This window comes from Melitaea cinxia, chromosome 5 (assembly GCF_905220565.1).
Source record: "Melitaea cinxia chromosome 5, ilMelCinx1.1, whole genome shotgun sequence".
Classification (NCBI taxonomy): domain Eukaryota; kingdom Metazoa; phylum Arthropoda; class Insecta; order Lepidoptera; family Nymphalidae; genus Melitaea; species Melitaea cinxia.
Genome location: NC_059398.1, coordinates 10,517,076 through 10,537,934, shown reverse-complemented (window position 1 = coordinate 10,537,934; position 20,859 = coordinate 10,517,076). Strand labels below are relative to the sequence as shown.

The following is a 20,859-nucleotide window of genomic DNA, read 5'->3' as shown; positions in this document are numbered from 1 at the left end:
TATTATGGTTATGAAGTAGTTATATGTTATGTACGTTAATATTGATGGATAGTATAATTAAATTAACTTCCCTTCATATTTTATCTAGGCTTACGACTGGCTGCAAAACATGTTTTTTAAATTACTTTTTTGATTTTTGTATAGACATAATAATTGATGCAGGCGTATTTAGAAGTTCATTTGATTTTATGTACAGTTTTTAATTATTTTTCGAAATACATACATACATATAATTAAAAATACAACTAAAAACCCACACTTTTTAGTATATACTTCAACATGAGACAATAACATTAATCGTTAATAATTAATCACTCGTCAACTGTCTTAATACCAAATAGTAAATTCGAAAATATTTAAAAAGAAACACGACCGAAATTAAAATTTCTTTAAAAAACGGTGCGTATTAGAATAAACTTAAGCTCATAGTCAATTGCGTACAAAATTCCATGAGCATATTCGAAAACAAAGATGCATCTATAGTACTTATAGCCATCTCTTTTTATCCTACGCGTAAGCGTATCTGCGTATTGTAATGATTAATATTAGTAACCTGTTACGTTGTTAGGTAAAACGCTTATGCGCCGGTCGTTGTGTCAAGTTTTTGATAAAACTGCGTACGCAAAAAAACTGCGTACGTAAAATAATCGTTACATTCGTATCGGCGAAACTACGTACATGGTTATTAGCTTCGTAACTAGTTACTGAAACCGATTACGTTAAATAACGGCCAACGCTATCTAATTGGTTAAAATGTATCAGAAGTTAGCAACACCAACATTTGTAAATGTCAGAAAGATGGAAATGGAAAAAAACAATGTGAGTGATAAGTGAAAATATGGCAAAATCTAAAAGTTAATCATTAATAAGAGCAAAATTAGGCATATCATTTATTATTAGTGTTTTCAAGCTTCGTAATAAATAAGAAAATGACCCACGTCGAAAAACGTCGTACTCGCCCTGGTAAAGAGGCAATTCATTCTGGACATTTTATGGTATCACAATTCGAAGCTGAAGAACAGGATGATTTTGATGACCTAGCTGTTCCGATTCCTGATGAAGAACAAAACGTTCCCAAAGAATCTGCAGTTGCCACTTACACATTACCCACATCCTCGGAGATATTTCAGCACTCTGATAAAGAAGATAATAAACAACATCAACAACTTTCTATTGAAATATCACTTACAAAATTGTTTAAATGTATGACTTTGGCGTATAGGTAAGTGTGATCATAGTTATTTTTGTATTTTTAACTTTGATATGTGTTCTTCTAATAGTTGAAGATTAGTTTTATCAGTTTATATAAACATATATTTATTTTTCTTATAAATTAAATGTTTAATTCTTATTTCATTACTGAAAGCTTCATAACGTTAGTAAATAAAATAGTAAACCAAATAGTTAATTTTATTATGTAAATGTGATTATAATGTAACTGTTGTTCTGTTGAATCAGTGTTTACAATGTTATATTTTGGAATATTTCCTGACAGCAAGGAAATATGTATTTTCTAAATTGAATCAGTTTACAAAGATAAGACAAAAGGTCATCAGAACCTGTACAGAAGACGCAGGTCACTTATTCTGATAACAGAGACATACTTAGTTATAAACATACTATATATTAATAAAACATATTTTGTGCAATTATTTTTGCTATATTTACTTTTAAGAATTATATTTACGTAATAGTTATAGGTTTTGTGTAATGTTTTATATGCTTAACTTCATTAAGAATTGTTTTATATGTAGACTTAGAACTTTGTCTTACATGTTAAACGTTAATGATTTTTTTTTTAGAATCCTTATAAAAAATTGTACTTTGTAGTCTTGCTTATTAGTTTTAAGTTATCCCATGTTAATGTCTATGTTTTTTCCCTCTGCTATGATGATATTATGTCTGTATTTTGTGACTTCAAAACTATTTTCTGTACATTTTGCTTAATGTAGAAAGCTAAAGTGTTATTATATTTTTATCATTTTGCTTAATGTAGAAAGCTAAAGTGTTATATATGTATGCATGAGAGGTCTATAGTGAGTGAGTCATTAAGATTTATAAGTATTCATAACATACTGGTAGAAGTAATATATACATAGTACATCCATAATTATATCCATAATAACTGACTAACCCGTTGACAAAGTTTTTGGTTGCTCTGCTTTTTGCTCCACGGGTTGTGGGTTCGATTCCTGCCTGAGTCTGCGTGTGGTATTTGTATTTATGTATCTATATATGTGATATTTCTATGTATTTATTAAAAAAAATTATCTATAATACAAGCATTAAGTTGCTTATCATAGCCACCATACCATTTATGTTAGGTGAGATATTAGATGGTGAATAGAACTTCTAATTGGTCATTTAACTTTTTAGCAGAGAGTTATTAGCCCATGTCAGTTAATTTAGAGGATTAATTCATCAAATTACATGATTAGAGCAACACATTCAAATTATTATTTTTTTGCAAGCCTACTTTTTTATAACGATTTGGCGAAATAGACACCACAACGGATTGTTTCGCTAGCAGTACTGGAATCGATCTTCGAGCTTGATCAGGGGTGGCTTTACCTATAGTCGCATGCAAGTTTGCAAAGGATGATATATACACACACCGACACGGAAACTTGGCCAAGTATAAAATTTGTGATAACTTCAGTTTTTTTTCAGTTTACATTGCAAATTTAGGCCAATTTTGATAGTTGTTCATCCAATTAACATCTTTAATCATTTTTAAACATAAATGTTTTTTTAAGTTTATAATGAAGTTTAAGTGCAAAATTACATTTACACAAAATTAAACACTGCAGTTTTGAGCACTAGTAATAAAAAACTGTTTGGTCTTTGGTAAACTTTGGTAAACTTTTAATATCATGTGTTTCCTCATCTAGTCCTTATGACCGCATGCATTTGGTCTGGCATGCTTTGGATGACATTTTTAATGTCCACTTGTGATAAGTTGTGCCAGACAGAAAGTGCAGCATCTCGAAACTGGCTAAGAGTTTTTGGTAGGTTTGATGTTGTTTTAATTGTCCTTTTTAGCTTATCCAAAATATGCTCTATTGGGTTTAAGTCGGGGCTGCGAGCTGGCCACTGCAATTTTTGAATACCAACTTCTTTTAAGTACTCATTTACGATATGAGCAACGTGTGGACGTGCATTATCATGCATTAAAATGAATTGGTCATGTCCAATAAGCCCTCCAAAGGGTACAAAATGTTCTTGAAGGATATCCTCGACGTATCGTGTTGCAGTTAGAGCGTTATTGACGATTACCAATTCTGTACGTGAATCAGAACTAACGCCAGCCCATACCATTATAGAGCCACCACCAAAACTCACTGTTGGAGTGGTAGTAGTCGCCAGATATCGTTCACCTTTCCTTCTCCACATACGCCGTCGACCATCAGGTGCATTTAAAGCGATCCTGCACTCGTTCATGAGACTAGTTAGTATGTTAGCGGGCAAATTGAAGTGGAGCTGCTCTATGCTTTGGGAGAAGCTGTGGGCCACGGGCTGGTCTTCTTGCTCTTAAATCAACTTCCTCCATACGTCTTCTCACCGTACGGTCACTAAAATTTACATTCCTGGAGATTTAAAGCCGCTGCTGGATCTCGGCAGCAGTAGTGATGCGATTTCTTAAAATCTCTAACACGATAAAGCGGTCGTCACAAGCTAACGTGCAACATACACCACCACTACCTGGTCTGCGTGTACAGAGGCCAGTCTCTGGGTACCGTTTTAGTGCATATTGCATCGAAGAACGCGGTACGTTAAGGATAACAACCACTTCACGCTGGATCATCCCTTGTTCGATTAATGCCACCGCTTGTGCTAACTGACTAGGTGATAAAGGCATTTTTATGGATCCTTAGGCGCCTTTAGATGTTTATTTATCACAATAAAACCAAAGAACTTCGACAACTTAACATTTGAAGATTTGAGAACACAATTAGAAAACGTAGAGTTGGTCGGATAAATGACACGATTCAACTAAATTCCAGAACCCAAACCAAAATGCACTTCAACTTAGTGAATTACCCTTTTAGGATTAACGTAAACATTATTTTTACCCACTTATGCAATAAGAACAAAGTTAGATACACTTAAAAATTTGCTATCGCATGTTATGAATTTGGCCAAGATTCCGTGCTGCTGAGTGTAAAAAAAAAAGAATCCATAGATTTAACATTTTTAATTCGCGAACAATCGATAACTAACTCGCATAGAGCGCCTACTAGCCGACATAAGACATCCCGAATATCGAAGTTGACCAGATTAGTGCGGTGCTCACACTTCAGCCTAATACAGTCCACTGCTGGACATAAGCCCCCACAAGTCGAGAACTCATGTGTTTTGCCCATAGTCACCACACTGGGTAGAGGGGTTGATGACCACAGGGCTGGCTTTGTGGCACCGAAAACGCTGCTGCCCGTCTGCGGCCTGTGTATTTCAAAACCAGCGGTTGGATGGTTATCTCGCCATCGGTCGGCTTTTTAAGTTCCAAGGTGGTAGTGAAACTGTGTTATCCCTTAGTCGGTTCTTACGACACCCACAGGAAGAGAGGGGGTGGCTATATTTTAACTACCGTAACCACACACCATATATTGCATCTTAAAATGGGAGGGCCCTGAGCTCCTTAAGGCGGCAAGGTGGCCTGTCCTACAGGCCTTGGCGAGGCTCTTTAACGCCGTTACCAACCGGGATACCTCGCCGAAGGCGTGGTCCAGGAGTGTGGTGGTGGCTTTCTACAAGATGAATGGCGATTAGTTGCTTTTGAAGAATTACAGATCGATTGCACTACTGAGTCACTTCTATAAGTTGTTTTCAAGGGTCAAGGTCAGAGGGAAGGAAGCCTATAGGAGGATTCGGTTGGGCTAGGCAGCGTTTGTCAGGCTTCGTCGAGTCTCCACTTGAAGATTCCGCAATGCTTGGAACAAAAGTCTTCGAGCAATGTGTCTTGCTTATTTTGACATAATGCGCCGAGACGTGGACACTGACGAAGGGACTAGTCAACAAGTTTAAAGTTACTCAACGTTCAATGAAATGGGCTATTCTTGGGGTCTCACTCAAAGATAGAATTAGAAATAAGACTATCCGCGAGAGAACGAAAGTAAACGGCATAGCCTGTAGAATAAGTAAGTTGAAGTGGCAGTGGGCTGGTCAACTAAGTCGCTAAGGACCGATGGCCGTGGATGTCCTGGAGTGGAAACCACGTGTTGGCAAACGCAGTGTGCGGACTGACGATTTATGTAAGATTGCTGATGGAGGCTGGGCGAGGGCTTTATTACATCAGAAGATACGGCGCTCCACACGCTGGAGGTGTGCGCCGCTTGGGAACCGCAGCGACGCACGCTTTCAGCGGTTCTTGGACGTGATCTCTTGCTGTCGAGTGTTGTAAAGGCCATGCTTGACAGCGAGAGATCGTGACAAGCGGCGGTCTCCTTCTGCGAAGAGGTAATGGTGCAGAAGGAGACCGCGGAGTGGGCCAGAGAGGAAGACGCCTCTGCTGGCTCACTCCGGCGCAGACGTACGGGGGCAAGGAGGAAACGGTTTGCCCACCTCCTTCTCCCCTCGTAATAGTGGGGTCGCCGGCCGATAGTCGGGGGACTTCGGCCGGCCGGACGACAAGACCCCACACGTCTGAGGGGTGGCCTTGTTGTGAGCGAGACCACCCCACCATTATGCCGGGGCCCGGAAGCTTTGCCCGGGCCTTCCGCGGGAGCGAGTTGGCAAATGATAGTGCGACCCCATCTTGCTCCACCCAGGTGGAAGACTGCTCACTCGTGGTGGTTTTTAGTCAGTAGGAGTCTGACATAACCCTCTGGCGCCCCCGCGCTGGAGGGTATCCATGATGGATTTTACCCACGCAAAAAAAGGGCTTAATTACATAAATATTTTATGTCCGCCTGATTCCAATATATATTATTTTAAATAACTCCTAGCTGATTAATCGTAGAATAATGACATTTAAATTATTAATAATAATTATTATTATCGTAGAAAACTATATTTCCTGTATCATTTTGAAAGTGATCTGCCATTTATATATTTTATTCTGATGTAAACGGGTAACAGTACAAAAATATGTCTATTTGGAGTGATAGAAACGAAGATAAGATAGTCAGGTTTCATTCTTATCAAATGGTTATTTATAATAAGCTTAAGATCATTTATTGATAGCAACAAAGATAAGTGGCTTACTGTGCGCTCGTACGACTGACTACCTTGCGTATCTTCAGTACGGTTTAACCTCCAAGACTGTACTTGTATTTTTCGAATTACTTCACTGTATACCTCAATACTATAATGCATAATTCCAAACGTTTAAAATTAAAAATGCTTTCGATGGATCTAAGAGCTTTAACAGAACATTCAATTATGAAGGTGCTTGTATATAACAATGCTTTGTGACGTCGAGGCTGAGTGAAGTATGGTAAGTTACATTCAGTAAATATGTTTATATTTCTCAGACAAAAACTAACGTCTCCGAAATGGAATCGGTTTAAAGGTATAAAACTACGGTGGAAGGACAAAATAAGATTGAACAACGTCATCTGGAGATGCTGGCACATGCAATGTGAGTAAATTAATATTCTAAACATTGCAAATAGAATTATTTAACACATGGTAGAGATTTCATTGAACATTGTCACTATAAACAACTTATTCCTATGCAATAAAACGCTGTTGCAATATATGTACGTTGTCTATTATATGCAAGTAAATTTATTACTTCGATTGTTTGTGTTCATCATATTGTTAGTCGCAGTACGAAGTAACTACGTAAGTGAATATATAGAATTGTTTTTTTTATTTATTCTTTATAAAGTTTTGTCTGACAGTTTTACTGCCGTAACTACCGATTCATTTGGACTATCAAATTTATACTATAACCAAAAACACTTTTTTTATCAGTTCGTATAAAAAAAAAAAAAAAAACTTATAATGTATAACTGTTTTTAAATATGAAATAGGGAAATTCATTTATATAAAATAGTAAGATTTGATTTCTTAGCGTCATAGCATCAGTTTTACTTAAAGGGTGTCGTCTGCCTTCATTGATAAATAGTCGATAATGCGTACATATTACATAACACATATGTAGCAGATATGGTCCTAATGTTCATAATATCCACTTCATTTGACTGTAAGTAGTCTTCGGAGCTCGTGCTGGAACTATTCGACCAGTGTTAAAATCTACAAAATGTGCTGTATATATTTCTCGCGATCCCGAACGCGATGTAAAATAAAGATAAAAGGATTTTCGACTTTGTTTTGATGACGATTGAAGCTGTGTTCGTTAAGTTTTCGTAAAGATGTCGTTAAAATAGTGTTTTCAATTTAAGATATTTTAGTTGATTTCAAGGTATCCGCTGGTATCCAATTGTAATCAAAATGTTTATAAAACAGGAATACATAGATAAAGTTTAAGATAGGTTTTTTTCGGTCAAAGTAACACACGGTGACCACGTGGAGATCAATGCACCAAACGATACTAACTATATAAAAAGTTATAAAGATAAAAATAATTTCTAAACAATATTATTATATAAATAATAATAATTACTGTGTAAGTCTACCTACACATAATTATGCACGACAGTCAACAGTTCCATGTATTAGGAAAGTCGTATTTAATAATAATATCAAAGTAAGATTATTTTCTAATTGTTTACACTTTTCTTAAAAATGTTTTTCAGTTATAAAGAAACAAAACACTTTAATCTGTCAGTTTGCATCTCCGTTGGATGTTGACACGCACGTTAAACCAGAGGTATGAAAATAACAATAGTAGTCTTTAAAGCAAATTTCTTATTATAATCCTATAAATATATATTGATATTAAATATATTTTTAGACAACAATATTAGAAGGCAAATATTGGAAAAGAAGAGCCGAAGCTGTAATAGCGGAATATAAAAAATGGCGCATGTTTCATATTATGAGACTTTTGGGCAAGGGGGACACCTCTGTTCAGGATTCGGTAAGCCTCTAAATGATTATGGAACAACATTGAATCCATTTATCTTGGGGTTAACACGACTATTTGGTCCACTTATTAAAATATTATAAATTAATAATCACTTTTCTGTAAAATGTTGAATAAAACCCTGTTTACCATCACTTCGTTTGGAGCGAGGGTTTTTGTAACGTTGTCCCATAAATATAAATGCGTTCATACATCCATTTTCAGATGTCAAAACTGTGCGGTTTTCAGATGTCGGACATGGACACAGTCGAGTCTCAGTGCAGCGACTTCGCTGCCAACATGCTCACCGATGAGGACTACCTCAACTTCATGAGTGACACACTGTTTTCGACCATTACAAACCACCAACCTTTCGCATTTCCAGATTGCAGGGAAATTGGTATTCATAGTTCCTTCAAAACAGAAAAAAAATCTTGATCTTTATACAGTATCATGCAATATTGTTTTTAATTTTAGCCAGAGGTGCAAGTTTAGCTGATTTCATTCAACCAAGCTTAGGTCCTCTGCAACCAAATCTCGACGACTTTATGGACACTCTTGAACCGCTTCAAGGTATAATATGCTCAGATAATAATGTATGTGTAATTTTTTTTTGGAGGGATTAATTTAAACCATTTGTCACCTCTTAGATCTTCTGTCATCAACTCGCTTACCACCGGTACCCGAAGAGACGACAATTTCTGCCGAAGATCCATTATATAGAAGTGGAATGTCAGTAGATGCTTATAATCCAACGAATTATATTGCTGACACACAAAATAATACAACAGTCACAATGCCTACCAGCCAGATGACTATTCATGGTATTTGCCTATTTTATATTATATTAAACGCATATATATCAAGTGCATATATCTAAAATTTGCAATTTTTATAGGAACTAACAATAATACCCAAATGATGTCGATGCCTGAACAGACAAAAAATGATCAGTTGCGAGTATACAACGGAAGATTGTTCGTTTCGTCGGATTTATCTAACAATATCCTCGGGGCACAGGAGATGTGTCCTGCATTCCCTCAAAATACGTACGAACAGCAACCCGACCAGATACCCGGAAACTTGTATGGGAGCAAGTCACCTCGTGTGCAATTTGTAAATACACAGAATAAAATTATTACTCAACAGGATTCAGGTTATCCCAAATATAACTCTGGTAAGTACATAAGAGAGAGTGAGAGTTTACATGTCATAAAATTCGTTTCATAAGATATTTTCCTTCCTAGCTCTTCCCCCTTCGCAGACTGCGCCAGAAACGGTATCTTTGCTACAGCAGCCGGTTCAGAACTCTAAATATGCGTCTACGTTAGTGATACAAGGAAGGAGTGGATACAATAGAGAGAAACCACGTTCACGGCTAGGCCACTACTCGAGCCAGATGTCGAATAATCAGTACCAGGGTTACTCGCAACCCATGCAAAACCCAGTGCACGCGCCGCCTCAGAACTTTGAGGTGCGGCCTTCCGTCCGACAGTCTCCGCCTCAGTTGCAGTATCTGCAGCCGAACCCCGTCGACTACAAGACGAAAAGTTCTCCGACCGCCGTTAACACGCGGTCTTTTAAACTACCCTCGCCACCTCTAGTTCCAGTGACGACACAGCAGGTTAGCCTAAACGATTTCGGGTTAATATTGGAGCAACGAGTCGTCGCATAATCGAAGTGCGTAACGAAAGATTTTGCTCTCACCAGGTACAGGTTGCGGTGGGTGTAGGCGCCGTGGGCGGACTGGGGGCGGGCGGCCGCAACCAGGAGCAGTACCGCTCGCACAGCCTGCCGCTGGGCGCGCAGCTCGGCGCCGACTGGGCGGTGAGCACGCCCGCGCACGCGGGCTCGCACGACGCCGCCGGCGGCCACGCGCCGAGGGTGAGGCGACTGCCTTTTAACGTATCATATAATTATTGATGATTTTTGCCAAATCATATGTGCTCGCTTGGCACCATTGAAAGCTAATCCTAAACTAGCAGGAGAAGAAATCAAATATTTTATAATTATTGGAATCCACTCAGTCAGTTCCAGGATACTAAATCAAACGCGTGTTTTTGTTATTTTAAGTCGATAATAGTCATAATTTGGGGACTCGGAATACTCTCGTTGAGCGATTCACGCGAGACAGGAACAGAATTACGATCGTTCTGCAGGCTCGCGAGGTGACTCCCGGAGCGATTCGCATCCGGTCGAGGTCGACGTCGAGCGGCGCGGCGGGGGAGGGCGCGGGCGCTCGCCGGCCGCCGCCGCTGACCAGCGTGGCCTCCGAGCCCACGCTACCGCAGGCCAGCGTCATGCTGGCTCAACTGCTCTCCGCGCAGCACTGTTAGTGCCACATTTTCTATTTATTGAAACCATCACGAATCGATTAAATTTTATTTATTAGCGCCCTATCTAACCCGAACCACAAACTCCTACTAGCCTATTTAACCTTATCGAGTCGGTGCTAGTTCATTGGTAAATGTAAGTTTCGATACTTGCCAGGCTAGTACTATGAATGCGTACCGCCCTGCTTCTAAGAGTCGCTTATTGTGTTTATTTCTAACATACACCTAAAAACAAAGTACCGCTTACCTAATAGCGGCAAATAAATTTTGATATACGAGTAAATGCAGTGATACGAGTGACTACTACTTTCCATTTACACAAAAACTATTAAACTCTGTCTTTGTAATCTATAATCTATATATATATCTATACAAATAAATAAAATTGGAGTCTCTGTTTGTAATATCCAAACAACCGCTTTTTACTAAATGCACATGGATGTATTCACGGTACGTTTACAAAAATGACTTTTTTTTTACAATTATTGTCTGTCTGTGTCTGTGTCTGTCTGTGTCTGTGTCTGTCTGTGTCTGTGTCTGTCTGTGTCTGTGTCTGTCTGTGTCTGTGTCTGTCTGTGTCTGTGTCTGTCTGTGTCTGTGTCTGTCTGTGTCTGTGTCTGTCTGTGTCTGTGTCTGTCTGTGTCTGTGTCTGTCTGTGTCTGTGTCTGTCTGTGTCTGTGTCTGTCTGTGTCTGTGTCTGTCTGTGTCTGTCTGTGTCTGTGTCTGTGTCTGTCTGTGTCTGTCTGTGTCTGTGTCTGTCTGTGTCTGTGTCTGTGTCTGTCTGTCTGTGTCTGTGTCTGTCTGTGTCTGTCTGTGTCTGTCTGTGTCTGTCTGTGTCTGTCTGTGTCTGTCTGTGTCTGTGTCTGTCTGTGTCTGTGTCTGTCTGTGTCTGTGTCTGTCTGTGTCTGTGTCTGTGTCAGTCTGTGTCTGTGTCTGTCTGTGTCTGTGTCTATCTGTGTCTGTGTCTGTCTGTGTCTGTCTGTGTCTGTGTCTGTCTGTGTCTGTCTGTGTCTGTCTGTGTCTGTCTGTGTCTGTCTGTGTCTGTCTGTGTCTGTCTGTGTCTGTGTCTGTCTGTGTCTGTGTCTGTCTGTGTCTGTGTCTGTCTGTGTCTGTCTGTGTCTGTCTGTGTCTGTGTCTGTCTGTGTCTGTGTCTGTCTGTGTCTGTCTGTGTCTGTCTGTGTCTGTGTCTGTGTCTGTCTGTGTCTGTCTGTGTCTGTCTGTGTCTGTGTCTGTCTGTGTCTGTCTGTGTCTGTGTCTGTCTGTGTCTGTGTCTGTCTGTGTCTGTGTCTGTCTGTGTCTGTCTGTGTCTGTCTGTGTCTGTGTCTGTCTGTGTCTGTGTCTGTCTGTGTCTGTGTCTGTCTGTGTCTGTGTCTGTCTGTGTCTGTCTGTGTCTGTCTGTGTCTGTGTGTGTCTGTGTCTGTCTGTGTCTGTCTGTGTCTGTCTCTGTCTGTCTGTGTCTGTCTCTGTCTGTCTGTGTCTGTCTCTGCCTGTCTGTGTCTGTCTCTGTCTGTCTGTGTCTGTCTCTGTCTGTCTGTGTCTGTCTCTGTCTGTCTGTGTTTGTCTCTGTCTGTGTCTGTCTCTGTCTGTGTCTGTCTCTGTCTGTCTCTGTCTGTGTCTGTCTCTGTCTGTGTCTGTGTCTGTGTCTGTCTGTGTCTGTGTCTGTCTGTGTCTGTGTCTGTCTGTGTCTGTCTGTGTCTGTCTGTGTCTGTCTGTCTGTGTCTGACTGTGTCTGTGTCTGTCTGTGTCTGTGTCTGTCTGTGTCTGTCTGTGTCTGTGTCTGTCTGTGTCTGTCAGTCTGTGTCTGTGTCTGTCTGTGTCTGTCTGTCTGTGTCTGTGTCTGTCTGTGTCTGTCTGTCTGTGTCAGTACCTCTGTCTGTCTGTGTCCGTCCGTCCGTCCGTCTGTCTGTCCGTCTGTCTGTCTGTTCCGGCTAATCTCAAAAATGGCTGGATCGATTTTGACGAGGCTTTCACTGGCAGATAGCTGATGTAGTAAGAAGTAACTTAGGCCACTTTTATTTTAGAAATTTATTTATTTTATAACTTGGCGATCTGAAGAATAACTTTTTTGTTAAATTCTACGCGGACTAAGTCGCGGGCCCAGCTAGTATTGATATAAAAATGGAACAACAGGAGCACAAAATGTTTGCAAAAATATTGTTTAAAATGTCTTTTAAAAAATGTTTGGAAGTGTTTTGATATATCTAGGTACGCCATATGTGCGCTTTATTTCTTTATTTTGCTTTATTTGCAATTAATAACGCTTTAAACGTTACTTTTTTTACAGCTCAAAGTTTGTACAAATTAAACAGTAGCGTAGACGATGGTGTCGGGATTAATGATCCCATGAAGTCCCCCATTCTGAAAGGACAGCCTTCGCCTATAGGCAGCGATATCATATCACCGCACCATGTAAGTATATTAATAAATAGGTATCGGTATGGATAATTGGATATTGAGCGCTCGGTGACGGTGGGGATGGAACGGTTTGCGCTCCGTGCAGGGGTCGCAAACAAAATAGTTTTGTTAAGTACAGAAATAAAAATAAATAAAATGTAAAAGTTTTTAGTACTTATTAAATATTTTTATCCATAATAAGTGAAAGTAAACATGAGAGTGAAAGTTCGATATCCGTGCCGATAACTATACGAATGTTGTTCGAATTTGATGGCCAGTCTGCAAAATGAATCATTTTTAACCGACTTCCAAAAAAGGAAGAGGTTCTCAATTCGACTGTATTTTTTTTTTTTTTTTTTATGTATGTTACATCAGAACTTTTGACTGGGTGGAGCGATTTCGACAAATTTTCTTTTAATCGAAAGGTGTTGTGTGCCAATTGGTCCCATTTAAATTTATTTGAGATCTAACAACTACTTTTCGAGCTATATCTAATAATGCGTTTTTACTTGACGCTTTATTCGTCGACCTACGTTGTATTATACCGCATAACTTTCTACTGGATGTACCGATTTTGATAATTCTTTTTTTGTTGGAAAGGAGATATCCCAAGTTTAGTACCATGATAAGAAAACCAGGATCTGATGATGGAATCCTATAGAAATCGAGGGAAACTCTTGAAAATCCGCAATAACTTTTTACTAGGTGTACCGATTTTAATCATTCTTTTTTTGTTAGAAAGGAGATATCCCAAGTTTAGTACCATGATAAGGAAACTAGGATCTGATGATGGGATCCTAGAGAAATCGAGGGAAACTCTTGAAAATCCGCAATAACTTTTTACTAGGTGTACCGATTTTGATAATTCTTTTTTTGTTGGAAAGAAGATATTCCTAGTTTAGTACCATGATAAGGAAACCAGGATCTGATGATGGGATCCTAGAGAAATCGAGGGAACTTCTTGAAAATCTGCAATAACTTTTTATTAGGTGTACCGATTTTAATGATTTTTAATTTAATCGAAAGCCGATGTTTATCATGTGGTCACATTTAAATTTCATCGAGATCTGATAACTACTTTTTGAGTAATCTTTGATAATGCGTTGTTACTTGACTATTTTTTCGTCGATCTACGTTGTATTACTCGTCGATGTAATTGAAGTCGGTTTTTTTTTCGTTTGCGAGCAAACACAATTATTTGAATATAGGAACTGGGCTTTAGTAGTATAAAGTTCTCTATAAACCTCAGTAGTCACACGATAAAAAGCCTACGTGTTATCCGATCACGCCTCTTAGCCACGCCTCCATTTTAATAATAAGTTTAGCCATTATCTTGTATCTCTCAAATGATACGTCGTTGCACTGTATTTATACTTCAGCTTACAATGACTACTAGTGCGTTATGATAATAATTGTATTGAATATAATTTAAATGACTATCTGTCTCTATATAATGTATCTAATAATTTTTTTATCTCATTTTAAGTGAACACCCGTTCTTATGAGAAACACATGTCTTAAAACCGATAATGGGTATCCTATATTTATATCTCTGCTCATTATTGAAATGTATGAAAATTGTTTGCTACTTATTTTATAGTATTCAAAACGTAAGTTACTAAGGTTACGGGGTACATGTAATTTTTGTGGGGGTCTAATATCAAATACCTATTTTTTTGTATATTTTTCCGTAAATACCATTATGACTTAAAATTATTATGATTTACAATAATTAAATTAATTATATACAGAATTTACGTTATTTTTATTACAATAGACAATGAAATAGAAAATCGTCTATTTTAATTGCTTAGAATGTAAAATTAAAGCAATATTTATTTAAGATTTAGTCAAGATTCGTAACCACGTACTATCCGTCTAGTATACAGCTCTTTATCAGCTCTTTGCGAAATTCTTATCTTAATCAACGGCTAGTATTGACAATTCGTCATATTGTTTTCGACGCTAATCACGCTCGCGAGTTGTGCAAATTTCTGACGACGACGCCAGACTTCGATCTCTCGTTATCATAGCTGTAGCAATAATACCACTGTTACTATCCATCTGTCGACGGTCTCGGCGCTTTATTAAATATTATACTGATAAGATAGTCGTGTAAACGAAAAAAAAAAAAGAAAAACTTGGCTTTAGGTATTTGTAATGTTTTTAGTTTTGTATTATTGAAATTTTTCATAAATATTTTGTCTCGGCGTTTTTAAATAAATATGCGGTCATCAATGTTTTATTTTTTGTACGTTATTTTTTTACCAAAAAGTTGTTTTATTAATACTGCTAAGATATAATGTAATCATGATACATTTTCAAGCTTATTTTATGGAAACTAAGAAATTGAATGTCATAAAATTAGTTTACTTAACAAACAAAATGTTACTATTATAATAAATAGGAGAGCAATAAAAAACTCATTTATCGGAGTTAATATCGTAAATTGTATACCGACCTTTTTGTGTACATTAAGCACTGATCGGCTAATAAATCGTTATCACTTATTACATGTTATCTTTGAATGTTTGGTAACTGATGACTGAGATACGTACATCACAAGTATATTATGTAGTTTAATTAAAAAAGGCGAGAGTGAGTAAGAACAGGTTACCGATTAATTTTATAGTAAGTAAAAAAAAAAAAAAAAAAATACAAACATTTAAATTGATCGAAAAATTATAGTTAACTATAATTAATTTATTCAAAACTTATATAATCAAGGCGTATTAATGTGTAAAATGACTATTCAAAAGTGCATTTGAAACCTACTCGAATAATGAAATCTCTTTAAATAATTCTGTTTTTTGAGGTATTATAAAAATTCTATTTTTATAGAAATATCAACGTGTCAACAAAAGTGAAAAAATACATGTTTTATATATTGTAATCAATATAATTAAAAACATTTTACATCTTAATATATTTTAGGTGGTTACTCTAACAAAAAAAAAAAAACTATGTTATACCCTGAAATCTAATTATCTTTCTTTCAAACCCTAGCGTGTATGATAAAACAACAGTTATCGGCGCACGAACGTGCAACCGAGCTAATATTAAAACCGATTTTCTCGTTTTCTAATGTTTACGCGAATTTTACTCATTTAATGAAACAACTTTTTTCGGATTTTATCGCGGTTTATTATTATCTTTTGATTCCCGACGTTTCGGATACTTTACAGCAACCATTCCCAGTACTTTACAGCAACAGTCCCCCCGTGACCATGGTTGCTGTAAAGTATCCGAAACGTCGGGAATCAAAAGATAATAATAAACCGCGATAAAATCCGAAAAAAGTTGTTTCATTACCGATTTTCTCGGCTACAACCGTGGCACGAGCCCAACGTGACGGGCCCGCAGTAACGAGCACCGTGTCACTGTGTCGCAGTCCCGCGCGCAGTCGCTGTCGCCGCCGGGCTCGCCGGGCTCGGAGCGCGAGGCGCGCGAGGCGCGGCGCACGCACCTGCACGCCGAGCAGAAGCGCCGCTACAACATCAAGAACGGCTTCGACACGCTGCAGGCGCTCATCCCGCACCTCAACACCAACCCCGCCGCGAAGGTTCGCTCGCTTCACTCGCTCACTAACTTTGCTTCTGGAAATGAGCCGTAGACTGGAAATGTGCTTTCCTTGCATTACCTTAAGTTTGGAATTACCGTAGTCACTGAAACAGATAGATACTTACTTGTGATCAGTAGTCCAAAAATAAAGTATTTCGTTTCTAACTTCGTAAATGAGGAAGTTTCATACAAACTTTCAATCCCTATTTCACCCGTCTAGAAGTAAAACTTTTTAAAAGCCTTTCCTTGTTGTGCATCTACTAACTATAAAACACCTCCTTCTCAAATTTAATCCTAAACGTCAAGTGGTTTTCGATATTTCTTAATGAGTAAGTGAATGACATCTTGCTTTTGTATATTCAGATTAGTAAAGCTGCGATGCTGCAGAAGGGAGCAGAGTACATTAAGCAATTAAAAGCAGAGCGGAATCAAATAAAAGAAGAAATGGAAAGCTTACGACAGCAGATCGAATGTTTAAACAATTCAATTTCGTAAGTAATTTGACAATTTAATGATTAAAGTCATTTAAACGCTCAAGAGGCGGTAAAATTTGGTGGAAAATGATATCCTTTACTATTATAATTATATTTAAAAAATGTAAACGAGTAAACAAAAACAAATGACTACGGTACCGATAAATTAAAAAAAAAACATAAATCACTTAAAAATTACGCGTTTTTTATATTTATTATTCAATTTAAAAAATGCAATATAACGCATATTTTATGCATACGACCGCTGGACTGTCACCGAGGTCGCTGTTTAAAAACACTCCCTAGAAGTTCAGAGATATCGGCTGTTAACGGTCCGCGTGCCACTAAAACCGGCTTGATTGTGTGTATATTCTGTTTTTTTGAAACAATCTTATTTAGTAAACAAACCCCTGTCAATATGTAATTCACGTTTTTTCCACATTTATCACTCACTTTCACAACACATTAGCTTACAGACATTTGGAAAACTCTTTGTGTCACTTTACTATACTTACAATATTACTCTGTTGTCTGTGGTCGGAAGTACGCCATATTTGTTTACTACATAAGACTGTTCCAAAAAAACAGAATATAAGGCTCCCATTGAGCAGTGTGTACATAAGAGGTGCCCGCAGCAACTGCCACTCGCTGCTGCCGGCCACGGGCGCGCCGGTGTCGCGCGGGCGCGCCGGCCGCCTGCGCGAGATGTTCGCCGCGCACGTGGCCGCGCGCACCGCGCACAACTGGAAGTACTGGCTCGTATCCTTTGCCGACGTCTAGCGCCATCTGGCGCTCGTGCCGACCACTTAACGTGCGGAGCGTGGAAAGTGTTATCATTTTTTTCATTTTAAATCGTAATCTTAAATAGTTTGTATTAAACACTACACAGTGAAAAAAGTTTAAATGGTAATCTGAATATTATTGAAGTGAAACTTCTTTAAAATTGTTGTAATTTGAATCTCGATAAAACGAAAATGCTAAAACGATAAAGAAACAAAAACAAATGTGTAGGAGAAATTGAGATAACGGTACTCTATCTCTACGTTACTGCTAAAAACGCGTAAGCGACGGCTTTTGCGTTGCTTACGCGCCTTTTTACGCGCTTTTTGGCGCGAACTTAGAGGGGCCTATGTCCAGCAGTGGACTGCAATAGACTGAGCTGACTGAATAAATCGCAATGACACATCTTCCCACGACTTTTTAAATGCTTCACTTCTTCGTGTGTGAATTACGCACACTTTTTTTATAAAATATAATTGTAAAAATATGAATACATTAATTCGAAATTTTATTTCAATATTCTCTCGTGGTGGTGATATTCCCTTAACACGAGCTCAGTTCAGCGTAGTGAGCGCGGCGCTGGTGGAGTCGTTCAGCGCGTGCGTGTCGTGCAGCAGCGCCGCCGACCTCGTGCGCACCACGCTGCTGTGGGCCGAGCAGCACTGCTCCCTCGTCGAGATGCGCCCCGGTGAGTTGTGTGCTGTCTACCGCGAGCGCAGCTCAGCGCAGTGAGCGCGGCGCTGGTGGAGTCGTTCAGCGCGTGCGTGTCGTGCAGCAGCGCCGCCGACCTCGTGCGCACCACGCTGCTGTGGGCCGAGCAGCACTGCTCCCTCGTCGAGATGCGCCCCGGTGAGTTGTGTGCTGTCTACCGCGAGCGCAGCTCAGCGCAGTGAGCGCGGCGCTGGTGGAGTCGTTCAGCGCGTGCGTGTCGTGCAGCAGCGCCGCCGACCTCGTGCGCACCACGCTGCTGTGGGCCGAGCAGCACTGCTCCCTCGTCGAGATGCGCCCCGGTGAGTTGTGTGCTGTCTACCGCGAGCGCAGCTCAGCGCAGTGAGCGCGGCGCTGGTGGAGTCGTTCAGCGCGTGCGTGTCGTGCAGCAGCGCCGCCGACCTCGTGCGCACCACGCTGCTGTGGGCCGAGCAGCACTGCTCCCTCGTCGAGATGCGCCCCGGTGAGTTGTGTGCTGTCTACCGCGAGCGCAGCTCAGCGCAGTGAGCGCGGCGCTGGTGGAGTCGTTCAGCGCGTGCGTGTCGTGCAGCAGCGCCGCCGACCTCGTGCGCACCACGCTGCTGTGGGCCGAGCAGCACTGCTCCCTCGTCGAGATGCGCCCCGGTGAGTTGTGTGCTGTCTACCGCGAGCGCAGCTCAGCGCAGTGAGCGCGGCGCTGGTGGAGTCGCGCAACAGTAATGAAAGAAACCAACCGTTTTTGTTATTTTGGATTAATTCATATTCTAAGTTGAGTCATAACATTAGTCGCTGTAAGAATCAGACGGAATCGCAAATTCCATTATGCCGCTTAATATAACCCATTAACAATTAACCAACAAACGTAAAAAATAGCTTATAAAACGTTCATTATAATCATTTATCCATAGCTGTGTTAAACTCGCTACGAGTGCTCTGCACGACGACGGATATCCTGACGAGTCCGGAGCGGCTCGCGGACGAGGCGCGCGCCGCGGCCGCCGCCGCCGGCGTCAAGCGCGAGCCCACGTAGCCCTGCCCCGGCCGCCCAGGACGCCCCGGACGCCCCGGACGCCCCGGACGAACCCGACACACCGGACTCTTCGGACACCCCGTGAGCACCGAGCTGCAGCGCGCCACGCCACATCTCACCCCGCCAGGCGACGCCGTTCCTTCTCGCCGTGAGAATTACACTAAGATATTATGTTTATATTATTTAAAATCGTCTGCGTTCGATTTAAAACTGATTTACTTGTTCTTAACGCAATCGTTTCGTATAATAATAAATTAAAAACGGAACAGAATTTTGTAAATGGTTTGACAATGTGCTAAAACCCCGAGGAGTGACCGTACAAAGTCCCAAGTCGCTTACATTTTTCTATGAATAGTTTATACGTGAGCTATGTAGCGTCTAGTCTCGCTAAAAATGATAATGATCAGTGAATCGAGGTGTTAAAGATAATAGTATTAAACTGAGCGATAGTGTAATTCTCACGGTAGCGGTCGTTGTGTTATTTTAGCAACTTATCTAGATATTAATAACGTAAAAATTATATTAAATTTTTAAACCGAATGTGACACCGTGTTCATTTATCGTTGTCTCGATCAATATATACAGTAACATTTTTTTGTATTTGAAATTAACTTTAGGGATTATTGTGATTGACGTCGATATTCTAAATTAGGTTTGCGCACAATATTTTGTAGCTCGGAGCGATATTTTAAATTCGCAGTTATCACAAACTAGTTCGTCGATCCTTCCTCGAATTCCAAAAGTCCGTCGTCTACACGATTTACTGTCGATACTACACGTCTTATTTTTTTTATTGTCGAAATATTCTTATTATTTTTTTTCACTATCTTGTTCGTTTTTCATATCAGACATTACTCCAGCTGACTTTAATTAACTTTTTGATACTATAATTTAATTATTAATAAAAAATAATTACATGCATTTTTTTTTGTATCACAGCCCCATTTGTAACATATAAAAAACTGTATATACCTGTTACAAATATATTTGTTTTATATTAAAATACATTAATTACTATTATATATATAGTATTTGGGGGGGTGTGAGAGGAACAGGGTGTGAAGTCCCTCATCCCCCATTGAAAAGGGCGAATTCTCCGACCAGACGGGTGTTGTGTCTGGTCGGCAAACGCCCCGACGGTTGTTGTCGGGTTCTTGTATATATTATTCAATCCCCTGATAACTTTGATATCGCGATTTAGGATACGTCAGTTTTTAGTTCGTATGTTGCGCTATAGATGTCGCTAAATCACTCCCCTCCGAGACCGGAGGTCGATAGTAGGTTAAGTCGTCCATACATCGTGTGATGCTTGTCGGGCCAGTGTAATGTTCCAGTGAATCGGAACCGAAAGATGTCGCTACAAGCACATACTTAACATTTTCTCGCTATTGTACTAAACTTTTATTATTGACAGTACTCGTGCGCGTCGCGCCTAACGACGACTGGCGCGATTCTATCACACAAATGAAAATGTATGTTAACAAGGATTCTCGCACAATGAGGCTTCCACTAAGATGAGTTGATGTAGATTGTACTTTCGATGTTTATCTTATTAACCATATTTGTTAGGTAACATATGTACTCACCAAACGTTTTTGAAAATACGAACACGATACGATATAGTTCCTG

The 20,859-nt window shown here is 39.6% G+C and overlaps 1 protein-coding gene across 1 annotated transcript; it reads left to right on the top strand.

Annotated features, from left to right (window-relative positions):
- Positions 1-743: 743 nt before the first annotated feature.
- On the top strand, positions 744-19,230 carry LOC123653835 (carbohydrate-responsive element-binding protein). Its single transcript, XM_045589814.1, has 17 exons — positions 744-1,222; positions 6,474-6,580; positions 7,704-7,777; positions 7,862-7,987; positions 8,222-8,372; positions 8,450-8,554; positions 8,623-8,796; positions 8,871-9,149; positions 9,220-9,596; positions 9,683-9,856; positions 10,132-10,303; positions 12,590-12,714; positions 16,103-16,261; positions 16,624-16,751; positions 17,369-17,492; positions 18,072-18,201; positions 19,109-19,230. Exons 1-17 carry the CDS (start codon positions 930-932, stop codon positions 19,228-19,230), a joined length of 2,820 nt encoding a protein of 939 aa, XP_045445770.1. The 5' UTR covers positions 744-929.
- Positions 19,231-20,859: the final 1,629 nt, after the last annotated feature.

Coding starts and splice junctions, on each gene's coding strand:
- LOC123653835 (XM_045589814.1), top strand. CDS start 930: ATGACCCACGTCGAAAAACGTCGTACTCGCCCTGGTAAAGAGGCAATT. Junction 16,262..16,623: donor ACACCAACCCCGCCGCGAAG/GTTCGCTCGCTT, acceptor TTGTATATTCAG/ATTAGTAAAGCTGCGATGCT. Junction 17,493..18,071: donor ACAACTGGAAGTACTGGCTC/GTATCCTTTGCC, acceptor ACACGAGCTCAG/TTCAGCGTAGTGAGCGCGGC.